General features: G+C 37.7%; 1 protein-coding gene across 2 annotated transcripts; it reads right to left on the bottom strand.

Annotated features, from left to right (window-relative positions):
- Positions 1–950: 950 nt before the first annotated feature.
- Positions 951–6,690, bottom strand: LOC138370701 (uncharacterized). Of its 2 annotated transcripts, none has more exons than XR_011230218.1 (3): positions 6,522–6,690; positions 1,542–1,648; positions 951–1,089 (listed from the first exon to the last, which is right to left on the bottom strand). XR_011230218.1 is itself a non-coding variant. In XM_069335304.1 (3 exons), the coding sequence occupies exons 1-3, from the start codon at positions 2,646–2,648 to the stop codon at positions 973–975; spliced, it is 366 nt and encodes a 121-aa protein (XP_069191405.1). In that variant the 5' UTR covers positions 2,649–2,662; the 3' UTR covers positions 951–972. The 2 variants fall into 2 exon arrangements, 1 of the variants encoding a protein (XP_069191405.1); XM_069335304.1 differs by lacking the exon at positions 6,522–6,690 and adding an exon at positions 2,507–2,662.
- Between the last annotated feature and the right edge of the window lie 9,503 nt (positions 6,691–16,193).

Below are 16,193 nucleotides of genomic sequence, written 5' to 3'. Positions count from 1 at the left end.
CAAAGACTTCACAAATACACAACTGATTAGAACTTGCGTTTCCCTGATTTTATATCTACATTTGAGTGAGGTGGGAAGGGTGATGTGGCATTACATTTGAGTAAGGTGGGAAGGATGATGTGGCATTAGAGGATATTAATAGGGTATTAAAAGTATCAACACAAGACAGAACACGAAACAATGGATATTGAATAGAAGTGTTTGTAGAAAGCCTATTGGTCCATATTTCTTGATGCTTCTATATTGGAGCGGAGTCTTGAGGTGGGTAGAATATAGTTGTGCAATAATTGGCTGTTGATTTCTTGATGTGTAGTGCCTCGCAAACGTCGAGCCGCCTGCTATCGCTGTATCTATCGATGATTTCTGTGTTGTTTACTAGGATTTCTCTGGCGATGGTTTGGTTATGGGAAGAGATTATATGTTCCTTAATGGAGCCCTGTTGTTTATGCATCGTTAAACGCCTAGAAAGAGATGTTGTTGTCTTGCCTATATACTGGGTTTTTTGGAGCTTACAGTCCCCAAGTGGGCATTTGAAGGCATAGACGACGTTAGTCTCTTTTAAAGCGTTCTGTTTCGTGTCTGGAGAGTTTCTCATGAGTAGGCTGGCCGTTTTTCTGGTTTTATAGTAAATCGTCAGTTGTATCCTCTGATTTTTGTCTGTAGGGATAACGTTTCTATTAACAATATCTTTCAGGACCCTTTCCTCTGTTTTATGAGCTGTGGAAAAGAAGTTCCTGTAAAATAGTCTAATAGGGGGTATAGGTGTTGTGTTAGTTGTCTCTTCGGAGGTTGCATGGCTTTTCACTTTTTGGAAAGTGAATATATAAATATATATATATATATATATATATAGGTTATATATATATATATATATATATATATATATATATATATATATATATATATATATATATATATATATATTTTATTAATGATATATATACATATATACACACAGAAACAAAGATTCTTCTATATAGACATTAGAGAAGATTCAGCGGTATGCCATGCACCAGGCTCTCCGCTGTTTTCATTATTCGTCATATCCGACTCTGCTATGTGATGCACATGTATTCTTGCTTCACCACCCTGTAATGAAATATTGTTTGTTACTAATTGTTTTCAATAATACATTATTTTATTATATAATATTTAATTTATTAATTAAAAACCCTTTCCATATTATAGAAAAAAACTAAAACAAGAATCTATATAAAACTATAGAATAGAATAGACTAATAGAATAGAATATATATATCATATATATATTTATATAAATAAATATATATATATATAAATATATGTATATATATTTATATATATATATATATTATTATATCCTGTATTATTCCAGCCCATTATTAGAGATAGTAGCCACCTCTTATTTTGGTTTTCTTTCATTATTAGTGCTCAGAAAATTAAATATATCTACATATTTAGTCAAAATCAATTACATTATTTTATCTTATTCATAGCATAAATGTTCACAAAGATTACTAAAAAGAGATTGAATTAGACTACAGCAAATTGGCAAACTTTACCTTGTATCTGTTTCCACCGTGTTTGTTTGGGGCGTTCTTCAACATATCAGCAATACTTGTCTCAACATCTCTTTCAGTTGCATTAGTGTGGGTGTTGATACAGGCTTCTGGAAAGTTATAAGAATTAATTAATATATATAATTATAATTCTTTTTGTCAGGAGACAAGAAGCCACAGAGTAATAACATTGTTGGCTTTTATTTAGGTGTTCCCCTGTTCTCCAGTCTTCCTCCGTCCCCTCGTCCCCTTTGTCCTCCCCAGCATTCTCCATTCCCCTGTCCCCTCGTCCTCCCCACCATTACCCTCTCCTCTGTTCCCTCGTCTTCCCCACCATCCCCCCTGTCGTCCTCCCCACCATTCTAAACTACCTCATCCCATGCATTCCATGATGGTCTGATGCTTCCATCTGAAAATTGGGAACATCAAAAGATCTGACTTTCCCAATTTTCTGATGGGAACATCAAATGATCTGATATTCCCATCACTGAAAAATAAAAACAGATAAAAAAAATGATATGAAAAAATAGAAAATAAAATATACTCATGAAATGAACAGAATGGTTAACAACGCAGCTCAATTGCAATGCAATGTCACAATAACATTTAAATATACTTTAAGATATAATCTAGAAGAAAATAAGGATATTGAAACGGTTCATGAACTCTATTTCAATAAAGGACACTATGGGGAACTTTGAAAAATAGTTATTGAGTATAATTAGACAGACTTGTTGCTAGGCAGAGGAGTAATGAGATATATGGCAAATTTTGCAAAATATACAATGAAGGTACACAAACATTCATACCCAAACAAAGCAAAATGCTAGGTAAGAACAAAGCATTTGGCCCGTAGGAGAAAGGAGATACCCACAAGACTAGAATACAAGTCATTAACAAGCATGCAAGTATAATACATAATACATGCAGACATATATATAATCCAAAAAAATGTCAAATTTACGTACTTATTATTACATTACAAATATCCAAGGTTTTGAAGACACGTTTCCTCTTGCGCCCAACGAGTGAATACTGAGACCAGACCCCATAGGTCCCTATCCTCCTCATCATTCGTCTCACTGTGTCTCCACAGCTTGCACCGCCCATTTGAGACAGCGTCTGGACCTGTTAAAATAATGCATAAGCTGTAAGGTAATAGAGAATAATATATATCTTTCAATCTCAACATTAGATTTTCTAATTTCCAACTGTATTAAATAAATAGCATTAAAATATTTTCCTTCTTAACTATTACAAAAATCAACGAATTTGAGTAACTTTTGCTTTTGTTTTATTTGTACCTTAAACATAACACTGAACAATCAATTATGTGCCACCCCACCTTCCTTCATCTGCAAAAAAACTAATCAAAAGACATATGTACAAGGCTAAAAAAATTCAGCAACACTTACCATACTCAGGCTAAAAGAATTAAGCAACACTTACCATACTCTTTTTATATTCACTGTTAACTTTTAGCTCATGTGACAGACTTTCCACCTGCTCAACAGTTTCAAGTGGGGATGGAAGAATGTCTTCCAGGATTGGTATATCTCCATGTGTTTTTGACATATGGGTTTCCGTCATTTTGACAATATTCAGGATATCCCCTGATAAAAATGTCAATTTTGATAATTCCTTCATTATGTATTCCATTTTTTCTGTTACTGCAAAAAAAAAGGCTTACTAGAACAAGCATTTAGTGTTGCATATATATGATATATGTATTGATCCTTAGTGGATCCTATTTTAGTGACAGACACATTGGTGTCAGGTCACTGTCAAATGGGCTACTGTCATGTAGCCTTCAATTATGTAACCTCTCCCATTCTATGATAGGGGTGACACAGGGCAGCATCCTTAGACCCCCTCCTATTTGTTATATACATCAATGATCTGCTTTATGTCTCTAACATGATTAAACCTGTATTGTTTGATGATACTACCATCATCTACTTAGTTGCTTTACAAGAATGTAAAATTTCAAGTCTGTACTCTCCCTCAATGTATTTTCTTGTATGTATAACAAAAAATAATCAACACATAATAAATCGGTACTTACTAGATTTTTCGAAAGGAGAGCTTTCAGTTCTGTCTTGTCTTGGAGTTTGAGGGGAAGGTTTTGTACTCGGCCTGTAGATAGACTTGTTGGTCCCACAAGATTCTGTCAGGGGTGGAAGCGTATTAGCATTGTATAGAAAATATTTACAAAATAGTTTTAAATACATAAAACTACAAATAGTAATTATTGAATTATTACATTAGCTTATAGCTTTTATGAATGCATTAAAAAATTTTGTTTCACACAATGGAGCGACACCATTTAAAGTGTTTCCATCACCCTGAAGGCTGGTAAAAATATATTACATTAAAATCATACACAAGTACGTTACTATCTGTGTATGTAAATGTTTCTCCAGTTACTTAAAGCTTACCAGTTCTGTCTTGTCTAGGAGTTTGAGGGGAAGGTTTTGTACTCGGCCTGTAGATAGACTTGTTGGTCCCACAAGATTCTGTCAGGGGTGGAAGCGTATTAGCATTGTATAGAAAATATTTACAAAATAGTTTTAAATACATAAAACTACAAATAGTAATTATTGAATTATTACATTAGCTTATAGCTAATTTAAATGTGTTTTTCCGTATCCAGGTGACAAGAAGTCGCTTCATAACACCAAGGCACACCTGGTGCATATAGTCAATGGGAAACGCTGCAATTAAGTCTATGTTCAAGTCACAGAATGGTGATTTACCATGATGATGTTGCGAGTTAGATTGATTACGGAAGCGTGTGTCTGTTCTAATGGTTAAATTTGTTACTTCTGGATATGTCATTTTCCCCATCCAAGTACCTTTCTGTTCACATTTGTCACAGCCATAATAACCTGAAAACAGTTTTATGGACTTCACCATAGCCTTAGCAGGTGCATCACAAATTACACATTGTAATTTTATGTTGATAGTTCTGTTACCATACTGAATCCCATGCAACAAAAGGTCATCCATATCAGATATAAAATCATATAAGAAATTTAAATCACTTGGCTTAGAACGTCCATACATGAGGACAACTGGAAAGACTTTCAAAGGTGTAATATTCATTACTGCACAGAGAACTGGCCACAAAGCATCATTTTTGCTTCTAAATATAGGAAGGCCATCAATGTTACATGACAATAATAATTGTCTCAGTCCTTTTATAGTTGCTTTTGGATATCTACTTATGTTTTTTAACAGTTCCTCTTTTAACCCAAAGTAGACATATTTCATTCCAGATTTTTGCTGAGTTTCTATGTACCTTTCAGAACTGATTAGTGTCCGAGCTGTTTTTGGTAAGTAGTCAATTCCCATTTGCCTCAAAATTTTTAATAATTCATCAACAGCATTGTGTGTAACACCATTCTTGTTTACCCACTGAATTAATAAATTCTGTGGGTAAACAAGTGAATGATGATTATCATGGTCATCATTCTCCTCCTCACTTTGAGAATTAGATAATACATCATGAATATCAGTAAGATTCATGTGTAAATCATCAATTTCAGAGCCTAATCCATACTCTTGATTTGACTCAGCTTCAAAAGAACTAATGTCATTGTCTGACGACTCAATCTCTGAACTTGATGCTGCCTCAGTAAGATTAATGGGTTCACTAGTGTGTACAGCTGTATTTGGATGCATTTTGTGTATACGTTTTAGCCTTCTTGATACTTGCATCCATCTGTTGTTGTATTGGAGTCGCTTTTTTCGCTTATACTCGTACATTCTGTTAAAGAGTGTCAAATTTCTACATTAGACTACCATATTACCTATATTATTGTTAATAATGTATTGACAGATGCAATATGTATTAAAATTCTAAAAATAAGTCATTCATTATATACAATGTGTGATAATTAAAGCTGGTGCATATAACATCCTTGTCAGGCACATGCAAAAGTGAACACTTCCAGAATTGGAGACATGCAGAAATGTAACATATGGAAATAGAGGCATGCCAAAACAAAGACATGCATAAATTCAAATTCTTATCGAAATAATTTCTAGTGATTATTATATAAATTATTCCATCAGTACTAGATCAAATATTCAATACCATCCTCCCATTGGAAAGAGTAATCATGTCCTGTTGGACATTAATTATATGTTGAGATATAATCTAAAAGAAAATAGGGACATTGAAATTGTTGTTAAACTCTATTTCAATAAAGGACACTATAGGGAACCTAGAACCCTGTATTACAAGTGTAAGTGATAATTTTGGAAAATTTAATTAAAGCTAATTGTGTAGGACACCTGGAGATATGGTGCCCATATCTAAAGAATCCCATCAACTGGTAAAGGTATAGACTTGCCAATAAGTGGCTCCCAGGTTAGAGGCATAAAATGCCAAAACTAGATGGTAGAATAAAAAGAAGATATTGTAAAAGGTAACCAAACAAAGATGCCACAGAAATATTAGAAAATTAACTTTCGCAAGCAGCGTGGTAGACATGGTTGGAACAAGTTAGGTGAGAGGGTGGTGGAGGCCAAAACCATAATCATAATCATCTGTATCAAACCTTATTACAGGTAAAACCAGTAGGCAGTCTACTGTATTTTATCAAACCGTTATTAGTATAATAGATCTCGTAATAATTTTGCAAAAATAATGGCATTTACTATTTTTAAAAGATTATTAGCAAATTTACAGAAATGGTGCATTCGGAAGACAAAACCAATTTTTCACTTTTGACAATTGAGCACCTGCTACATCCAGATTCTAGGGAGGAAAGGAAGGACGATCTTACTGGATCCCATAGCCTCTCCGAGGCACAAACCAGGCTTTTACACAAACCCCCCCCCCCCTGCACCCGAGCTTTTTAAAATAGTAAATGCCACTATTTTTGCAAAATTATTACGAGATCTATTATTCTAGAGAATAATGCATATAAATGCATATATGCATATAAATACAAAAGTAAATGTAAATAATTTTACCTTGCACCTAGATCCACCAAGCCTGTATGGCGCGCGTTTCAGTACTTTGGAAATCTAGAACTATCTTGAATCTCTAATCTGCAATGAAACAATACATATTATTGCACTTACCAAAACATGGATGAATGTAGAAAATACAGAACTATTAGCTGAATATCAAATAAATGGATTTAATCTATTTCACACAGATAGATATATTAGATATTATATTATATTCCTTTCCTCCCTAGAATCTGGATGTAGCAGGTGCTCAATTGTCAAAAGTGAAAAATTTGGTTTATTTAACATACACGCCATAGACCGGCTTGGGAAAAAAAGTTCATAAAACCCAGGGGCCATAGACCGGCTTGGGAAAAAAAGTTCGTAAAACCCAGGGGCCATAGACCGGCTATGAAAGAAAATTTGAGAAAACCCTGGGGCCATAGAACGGCTATTTAATCCCCTTGAACGGACCTGTGCATGGACCACTGAGGCATAAAAAAAAACACGGGCCATAGACCGGCTTGGGAAAAAGAAGTTCGTAAAACCCTGGGGCCATAGAACGGCTATTTAATCCCCTTGAACGGACATGTGCATGGACCACTGAGGCATCGAAAAAAAACATGGGCCATAGACCGGCTTGGGAAAACAAGCTAGGTTAGGCTAGGTAAAAAAGAAAGGAGCTAGGTTAGACTATGTATGTTTAAATCTCTGATTTAAACAGAGCCAGTGTTCAGTCAAATAACTGAATTTATCAAATCTTATCCTTGTATAATATACAAGCTGATGTGAGATCCCTGTCTACAGGTGGACTGGAACTATTATCCAGTAGGCAGTCTACTGTATTTTATCAAACCGTTATTAGTATAATAGATCTCGTAATAATTTTGCAAAAATAATGGCATTTACTATTTTTAAAAGATTATTAGCAAATTTACAGAAATGGTGCATTCGGAAGACAAAACCAATTTTTCACTTTTGACAATTGAGCACCTGCTACATCCAGATTCTAAAAAAGTTCGTAAAACCCAGGGGCCATAGACCGGCTATGAAAGAAAATTTGAGAAAACCCTGGGGCCATAGAACGGCTATTTAATCCCCTTGAACGGACCTGTGCATGGACCACTGAGGCATAAAAAAAAACACGGGCCATAGACCGGCTTGGGAAAAAGAAGTTCGTAAAACCCTGGGGCCATAGAACGGCTATTTAATCCCCTTGAACGGACATGTGCATGGACCACTGAGGCATCGAAAAAAAACATGGGCCATAGACCGGCTTGGGAAAACAAGCTAGGTTAGGCTAGGTAAAAAAGAAAGGAGCTAGGTTAGACTATGTATGTTTAAATCTCTGATTTAAACAGAGCCAGTGTTCAGTCAAATAACTGAATTTATCAAATCTTATCCTTGTATAATATACAAGCTGATGTGAGATCCCTGTCTACAGGTGGACTGGAACTTCTATCAACTAATCCATACATCAAACCTGTCCCTTACAGCCCACAATCTATCATTAGGAAAACCATGTGAGAAATCTTTAAGGAATTCTGATAAAGAAAGAGATCTAGGGGTGGTTCTAAATAGAAAACTATCACCTGAGGACCACATAAAGAACATTGTGTGAGGAGCCTATGCCATGCATTCCAACTTCAACAGCATGTTGTGGGGTGCCGATATTGTGTGCTAGGTTAGGCTAGGTTAGGCTAGGTAAAAAAGAAAGGAGCTAGGTTAGACTATGTATGTTTAAATCTCTGATTTAAACAGAGCCAGTGTTCAGTCAAATAACTGAATTTATCAAATCTTATCCTTGTATAATATACAAGCTGATGTGAGATCCCTGTCTACAGGTGGACTGGAACTTCTATCAACTAATCCATACATCAAACCTGTCCCTTACAGCCCACAATCTATCATTAGGAAAACCATGTGAGAAATCTTTAAGGAATTCTGATAAAGAAAGAGATCTAGGGGTGGTTCTAAATAGAAAACTATCACCTGAGGACCACATAAAGAACATTGTGTGAGGAGCCTATGCCATGCATTCCAACTTCAACAGCATGTTGTGGGGTGCCGATATTGTGTGCTAGGTTAGGCTAGGTAAAAAAGAAAGGAGCTAGGTTAGACTATGTATGTTTAAATCTCTGATTTAAACAGAGCCAGTGTTTAGTCAAATAACTGAATTTATCAAATCTTATCCTTGTATAATATACAAGCTGATGTGAGATCCCTGTCTACAGGTGGACTGGAACTATTATCAACTAATCCATACATCCCACCTGTCCCTTACAGCCCACAATCTATCATTAGGAAAACCATGTGAGAAATCTTTAAGGAATTCTGATAAAGAAAGAGATCTAGGGGTGGTTCTAAATAGAAAACTATCACCTGAGGACCACATAAAGAACATTGTGTGAGGAGCCTATGCCATGCATTCCAACTTCAACAGCATGTTGTGGGGTGCCGATATTGTGTGCCATCACATGTAAACCAACCAAGCCCACAAATACGTCAACATGGACCAGCATTACACCGTCTAACATACTCTGTCAGATGTAACAACTAAATTTGTGAATTCAAGACCTAATCTATTGCATAACACAGTGTTAGTACGAGAAAAACATTACTTACATTCGAAGCCGTGTTTTAAAATGGCGGCGGTCTTGTTGTACTGACGCTCCAAACTGTGTGTTCGTTTGCGTATGATGAACGTGTGACAATTTACTACAACAATTATTTAATTATTCTTTTTCTTTATTTTACTATTTTTAGGGTACATGAAATTTCCAACTTATTTGCACACAATAATATAATTGCATTGTCATAACCTTTATATATTACGGAAAATACGATGACATGAACGAAGTCAAAGTGAAGTTGAAGTCAAAGTCATTCGCCGAACGTATTAGTCATTTTTTTTCTCCCAAACGATAGGGGATAACAAATCCACCTAGCATATAAGTGTACAGTAAAGTCAATTTTATTCAGGAAAGTACATACATAGTTGATTTACAAACATAATGTTGGATTTATAGATAGAGCTAGTGCATACAATACCTAAAGCCAATATAGTAGGCATATAGCATTTCAGGCAACCGGGCAGTATATATGGACCCCTTACTCAAATCTCTGAATATGTTAGATATTAAGTCCCTGCACATACTCTCATGTGTATTTTATATATATAAAACGCTGCACTGTAATGTCAATCCTGACCCTAAAAGCTTCCTAGAAGGTTGTAACAGATCCCATGAGCACCACACCAGAAACAAATACCTATTTGATATTCCAAGAGTACGACTTAGTCAAACTAGAAATGCTTTACAAATCAAGGGACCTCGAATGTGGAATGACCTTCCCAATTATGTTAAAAACTGTACCTCTCCCAACCAGTTTAAGATAAATAAAGATAAATTTATAAGTTAAGAAAAATTCCACAAATCAACAACCCTGTTACTGACCCAGTATTTACCCAAGTCTTTCCTAAATCTAAACTTATCCAATTTATACCCATTGTTTCGTGTTCTATCGTGTGTTGACAATTTTAATAACCTATTAATATCCCCTTTGTTATATCCATTCAGGAAATTGTGGTTGATCTCGAACCCATTAATAATGTGACGACTTATACAGAATTTTGTAACTATATCATCAAGATTGTAACCAGCTTAGCTAAATGTAGTGTGGGGTTCAGTCCCTAAGCCCATATTTGTGCCTCTCTAACCATTTAGGTTACAGGGCAAAAACATAAAAACAAAGGTAACTGCAGAAGGCCTATTGGCCCATACCAGGCATGCAGCTCCTATCTATAACAGATAAACACTAAGTACTACCTAATTAACTCAATGTAACCTACCTAACCACCAAAATGTCAATCCATATCTTTTATTTTAAACAATGCTGTTTTGTTGACCAAATTGTATTTTTACTCTTTTTCTGTCATGTTTCTCCCACCCCTGTTTTTTCCCTTTTTTCTTATTTTTTCTCAACATAATTCATACTTTAATTATGCGGATCAGGACATCACCTGATCAAACACATCAAACATCGTTTGACCACCATCAAACACACACATTTCGTGTGTGTTTGACGCTCACTGATATGTACCAGCGTTGTTTTATATATGGTGCTATTCTATCTTACGCTTTGTTGCTCTTTTTTACCTACGGGCTCATAGAACATTCTATTGCGAAAACATTGGCACAAAAATGAATGACGTACATACAATAATAATGTCAGGACAGTGATATAATTATAAACTTTCAAAGCACTGTATCGCCCATGTGTCGTCTTGTCACCAATACTGGGTAACAGTTCCGCCACTTCCCACACTCTTGCGGGTGGGCAGCGACCATTATTCTACGTTTATATTCATATCACCGTGTTGGGAATTTCATTGCGAGTACATTGATACCAAAATTAACGCTGTAGGACAAGTGTGGAAGTGATAACAATCCCAAGAGTAAAAACATTTTGTTGCTCTTGGGCACTCACGGCGAGTCATCTACGTAGGTATTTATTGGGTGCTGGTATTCATATAACTTTTGGTGACCGTTTTTGCTGATTTTCTTCTAGAGAATGTTATTGCGAACACGTTGGTACCAAAATGAAATACATAGCTCGAGAACTAAGGTCAGGAGAGTAAAAAGAGTATACACATTTTTGTTTTGACGCTTAATTAAGGTTATTGTGAGTACTCATCGCCTGCCTAGAAACTGGAACTAGTAATTCCATCTATCATACATATCATACAAGAGGAGCCACACATCTATGGATCATCCAATAAAATCAGCAGACTTCTAGATGTTACTACTGCTCGGCTTAGACTCGGTTACAAGTATCTCTGGGAATTCTCATTATCTGCTGATGTAGACCTGACCAAATGTAAACTGTGTCAACAAAATTATTCGCACACCCTCCGTCACTATGTGATGGAGTGCGAAAAGATACATGAATTTAGAGACAATTCTATAACCAATGTTCCAGCGATGTGTCAATATTTCATTCAAAATGATCTGCTACCAGAAATTTTAGCCAAATATCCCCAGTTTGCTAACTGTAGATAACAACTAAGTGATTGTAACCTATCCACCGCTGCCCACTGGATGGGGGACGGTGTGCAGGACAAACATATAAATTTTGATACTAGCTCTCCACATATGTCAGTTGCTTAATTTAGAACCTGTACTTGAGGTCGATCTCGAACCCATTGTTGATGTGATGACTTATATTGAATTTTGTAACTAGCTCATCAAGATTGTAACTTGCTTAGCTAAATGAATTGTGGGGTTCAGTCCCTGAGCCCATTATGTGCCTCTGTAACCCTTTCCACAAGATGGGTATGGGGTGCATAATGGGGTGGGGTGTCTTGGCCAAACGTGCCACATCAAAACCACAAGTTGACATTGAATGTGAATTAACAATGAGACAAGTAAGATTTATACTAATACATTTATACTAACTCTGTTGAGCGTTGACCATTTATACATCAAATCTGTTGATGTGAGCACTTTAGTTTAGTCTGCCGTTTAAAGAAAAAAAGAGCATATCAATGGTATATCACAGAAAACGAATTTATCATAAACTCATGTATTTGTCTTATCATATTGAACTGCATTCATATTTTTAATATATAACAATATGAATATACAAATTTCTGTAAATCCCCTACCATGTTGGAATCTGTGGAAATGAATGAGCAAATGTGCTGGCTGAAGGTGCTGAAGGAAACCACATTGGTTTCATTTTGGATACAAATGTCCATGGAGATTCAAAATGGAAACTAATTATATAGTTGAACCTGCAGAGAGTTTAAGAATCTGTGTTGAGAGTGATGGACACAGCCTTCACAATTATACTTCAGAGAATGTAAACATCTAAGAGTCATTAGAAATATGTGTAGAATAATAAACCCTACATTGTTTGAGTTAGGGAAAACACCATTTGTGATATATAGATACTATAGCTGTTCCTAAAGATTCACCCTTTTTTGCACCAGCAAGATAACATATAAGATTTTAAGAGTTGACGAATGTTAATATTCTTGTTTGATAAACTGTGAACTTGAGACATAGTTAATAAGAACATATTAACACAACAAAATGTTTTCAGAATCCTTAACACCACTTTCCAACAACTTATATAATTTATATAAATTATTTTAGAGAATAATACATAAATTATATATTTAAACATGATATAGTGTTTAGTGGAATGTATAAGGAGTCAAATTGTGTTAAAAAGAGCAATTTTTAGAAAATTTGGAAAAATACTTTTTTCTGTTCAAATTATAACTAAATGGATTATAAAGGTTTCACTCAGCCAATATATATCATTCACAATTTATTAATGAATTTTACAAAAAAACACCATAAATTTTATATTTAAACATGTAAAAACTATTTGTTTTACATTTGGAAGAAAATAATTGTAGAAAAACAATTTATAATTAAACCTTTGTGTTTGGATTTTTTGAGTAAAAGTTTCTCAAAGGCTCTCCTGCACCATTCTCAATGCAAATCATTCCCACACCTATGGCAAGAGATAGGCGAACGTTGTGTAGATGATTTGTGTTTGCTGGGAAATAAGTGCTGGTAGCAAAGTATGGAGAAAGAGCTTTGATACAAGAGATATATTTATTGATTTAAGGGAATGTGGTATATCTCTTCTCACAAGGAAGGAAAGCAAAGCATTGGCTAAGAATTAGGGACCTGTTGCACTAACGTCTCACATAACAAAAGTATTTGAGAGTGTGATCAGAAGTCAGGTCTTCTGTTTCATGGAGACCAATGTTCTCCACAACCCAGGTCAACATGGATTTAGAGCGGGAATATCATGCCTCTCGCAGCTACTTTACCACTAAGGCAAAATTACTGAGGTATTAGAAGAAACAGAATTCAGATGTAGTATACATGGACTTTTCAAAGGCATTTCATAATCGAGACCATGGAGTGTTTAGCACACAAAATGTAGTTAATCAGGTGAAGTAGGTTGGTGGATATTCCATTTTCTGTGTAACAGAACACAGTAAGTAAACCATTTAAAATCGAGTTCAAGTAAGTAAGTAATTATCAAAAGAAGGCACCAAACCAGGAAGGCTATGTAGCACCATCAAATACGCAAAATAATCAGAGGGCGCTAAATATCACCAAGGATGCCAATACGAGAATAAAAACGCATAAGGCGAACGATATCAAAAGTATCCGAGTCACCAAGAATTCTATCAAGGGACAGGTGACCGCGAGGGGCGGTCGGAAAGCAAGACACACGCTCGTCCTGGAAGTCAGGACATTCAAGAAGGACATGCACGACCGTACGAGGGACAATGCAACTAGGACAATAAGGAGCAGGGCGGTGCTCCATCAAGTGACCATGGGTTAAGCAAGTATGGCCAATACGCAACCTCGCCAGAGCTGTTTCCCACCGCCGGTGACAGTGGAAGGAGGACTGCCATGAGGAAACACAACATTTAAGAGTGCGTAGCTTGTTACCAGTAACAGACAACCAAGAAGCCTGCCAACGGGTAAGGACTGAGGAATGGATAACCGGGTAAAAGTCGGAATACGGAATGCCCTTACGAGAGATGGGACAAGAGCGGACAGCTTCCTTGGCGGCAGCATCCGCACGCTCATTTAAAGACACACCAATATGGCTGGGAACCCAACAAAACTCAACCGACTTAAATTTACTGTGAACGAGAAACAGCCAATGCTGGATCTCGACAACCACTGGATGAACCGGATTAAAGGACCCGAGAGCCATGAGGGCACTACGAGAGTCAACAACAACTATAAAGGAAGACTGACAACGAGAAAGCAGGAGACGAAGAGCATAGAGAATAGCATAAAGTTCCGCTGTACAGATGCTAGTCTCCGGAGGCAAGCGACACATATAAGTGCGATCAGGAAAAACAACAGTAGCCAACACCGTCTGCTGACTTAGACCCATCGGTGAAGACAGAAACGGAGCGGGAGTGAGAAGAAAAGTGCTCGAGGAAAAGGCGTTTTAGAACCGTAGGAGGCGTAAAAGCTTTAGTGAGACGGGTCAAGGATGTACAAAACCGCGGAAGAGGGACCCTCCACGGGGGCAAAGAAGGAACAACACGAGGAGAAACATCAGAAATACGAACGGAAAGAGAATCCTGCAGGCGAGAAAACCGGACAGAAAGAGAGAGGTGGTGAAGAGGAACAGGAACTGCAGGAGGGGTAAAAGTTAAAGCACGACAGAGGCGAGAGGAAGGATGTTGCAAGGACCGCGCAAGATAGCCAAGACAGTAGCGATCACGGCGGTCCTGGAGAGACAGGAAGCCAGTGTCAACATACAAGCTAAGGACAGGAGTCGAACGAAAGGCACCAGAACTGAGGCGCAACCCAGTATGGTGCAAAGCATCAAGACGGCGAAAAGTAGAAGGAGAAGCAGACGAGTAAGCAGGGCAACCATAATCGAGCTTAGACAGGACGAGAGAGGAATGTAAAGCAAGGAGTGCGCGCCTATCTGCCCCCCAAGAAGTATGGGACAAGACCCGAAGGAGGGTAAGGGCCTTCGAGCACTCAACACGGAGGTAAGAGATATGGGGAGACCAAGACAAACGAGTGTCAAGGAATAACCCCAAAAGCTTCGCGGAATCTTTGTATTCAAGGGGATGACCATAAAGTGACAAAGAGGGACGAAGAACAACCCGTTTCCGCGTAAAAGTCATGGCACAAGTCTTAGAAGTAGAGAACTTGAAGCCATGATCAGTGGCCCAAGACGACACGGCATCAATGGCAAGTTGAAGCCGGCGTTGAAGGAGAGGCGAATCATCACCCTGACAACAAAGGGTAAGATCATCGACATAGAGAGCGGAGAAGACACCAGAAGGAAGAGAGGAAAGAAGACCATTGAGGGCAACCAGAAAAAGAGTAGTGCTCAGAACACTACCCTGGGGCACACCTTCGTATTGCTGAAAAGAGGGAGAGAGAGCGGTACCAAGGCGCACCCGAAAGGAACGACGAGAGAGGAAGCCGCGGAGAAAGAGAGGGAGATGACCACGAAGGCCCAAAGAATGAAGTTGAGATAGGATATGATAACGCCAAGTGGTGTCGTAAGCCTTTTCCAGGTCAAAAAGGACGGCAACAACGGAGGTCTTCACAGCAAAAGCAGTACGAATATAGACCTCCAAGTTCACCAGGACATCTGTCGTGCTGCGGCACTTGCGGAAACCAAATTGAGAAGGGGAGAGGAGGTGATGGTGTTCCAGGAACCACATCAGACGAACGTTAACCATACGTTCAAAGAGTTTGCAGACACAACTTGTGAGAGCAATAGGGCGAAAGTCCTTAGGGGAAGTACCCAGAGACCCCGGTTTGCGAACAGGGAGGACAACGGCATCGAGCCAGTCCTCAGGGACTGACGACGACTCCCAGATCCGATTATACAGTCTCAGTAAATACTGAGACGTGCTCGGAGGGAGATGGCGAAGCATCTCATAATGAATACCATCGGAGCCCGCCGCCGTAGAACCGCAGAGGGCCAGGGCAGAACGAAGTTCAGAGAGAGAGAGAAGGGATCATTATAGGGAAGCTGAAGATGAGTGCAGAAATCTAAAGGACGAGACTCAAGGACAGGTTTACGAAGAAGGAAAGATTGGGGAAGATGAAGACCAGAGCTAACAGAAGAAAAGTGGGAACCCAGTTCGGAAGCGACCTGCAACGGGTCCGC

Source organism: Procambarus clarkii, chromosome 33 (genome assembly GCF_040958095.1).
Source record: "Procambarus clarkii isolate CNS0578487 chromosome 33, FALCON_Pclarkii_2.0, whole genome shotgun sequence".
Classification (NCBI taxonomy): Eukaryota; Metazoa; Arthropoda; class Malacostraca; order Decapoda; family Cambaridae; genus Procambarus; species Procambarus clarkii.
The sequence above is the reverse complement of the archived record's forward strand: the minus strand, read 5'-3'. Positions and strand labels throughout refer to the sequence as shown.

What these genes read in the sequence shown, in the direction of transcription:
- LOC138370701 (XM_069335304.1), bottom strand. Translation starts at nt 2,648, where the DNA reads ATGGGCGGTGCAAGCTGTGGAGACACAGTGAGACGAATGATGAGGAGG. An exon ending in TATTTGTAATGTAATAATAA is followed by an intron (nt 1,649 to 2,506) that starts GTACGTAAATTT and finishes ATAACTTTCCAG; the next exon opens with AAGCCTGTATCAACACCCAC. An exon ending in ACGGTGGAAACAGATACAAG is followed by an intron (nt 1,090 to 1,541) that starts GTAAAGTTTGCC and finishes ATTTCATTACAG; the next exon opens with GGTGGTGAAGCAAGAATACA.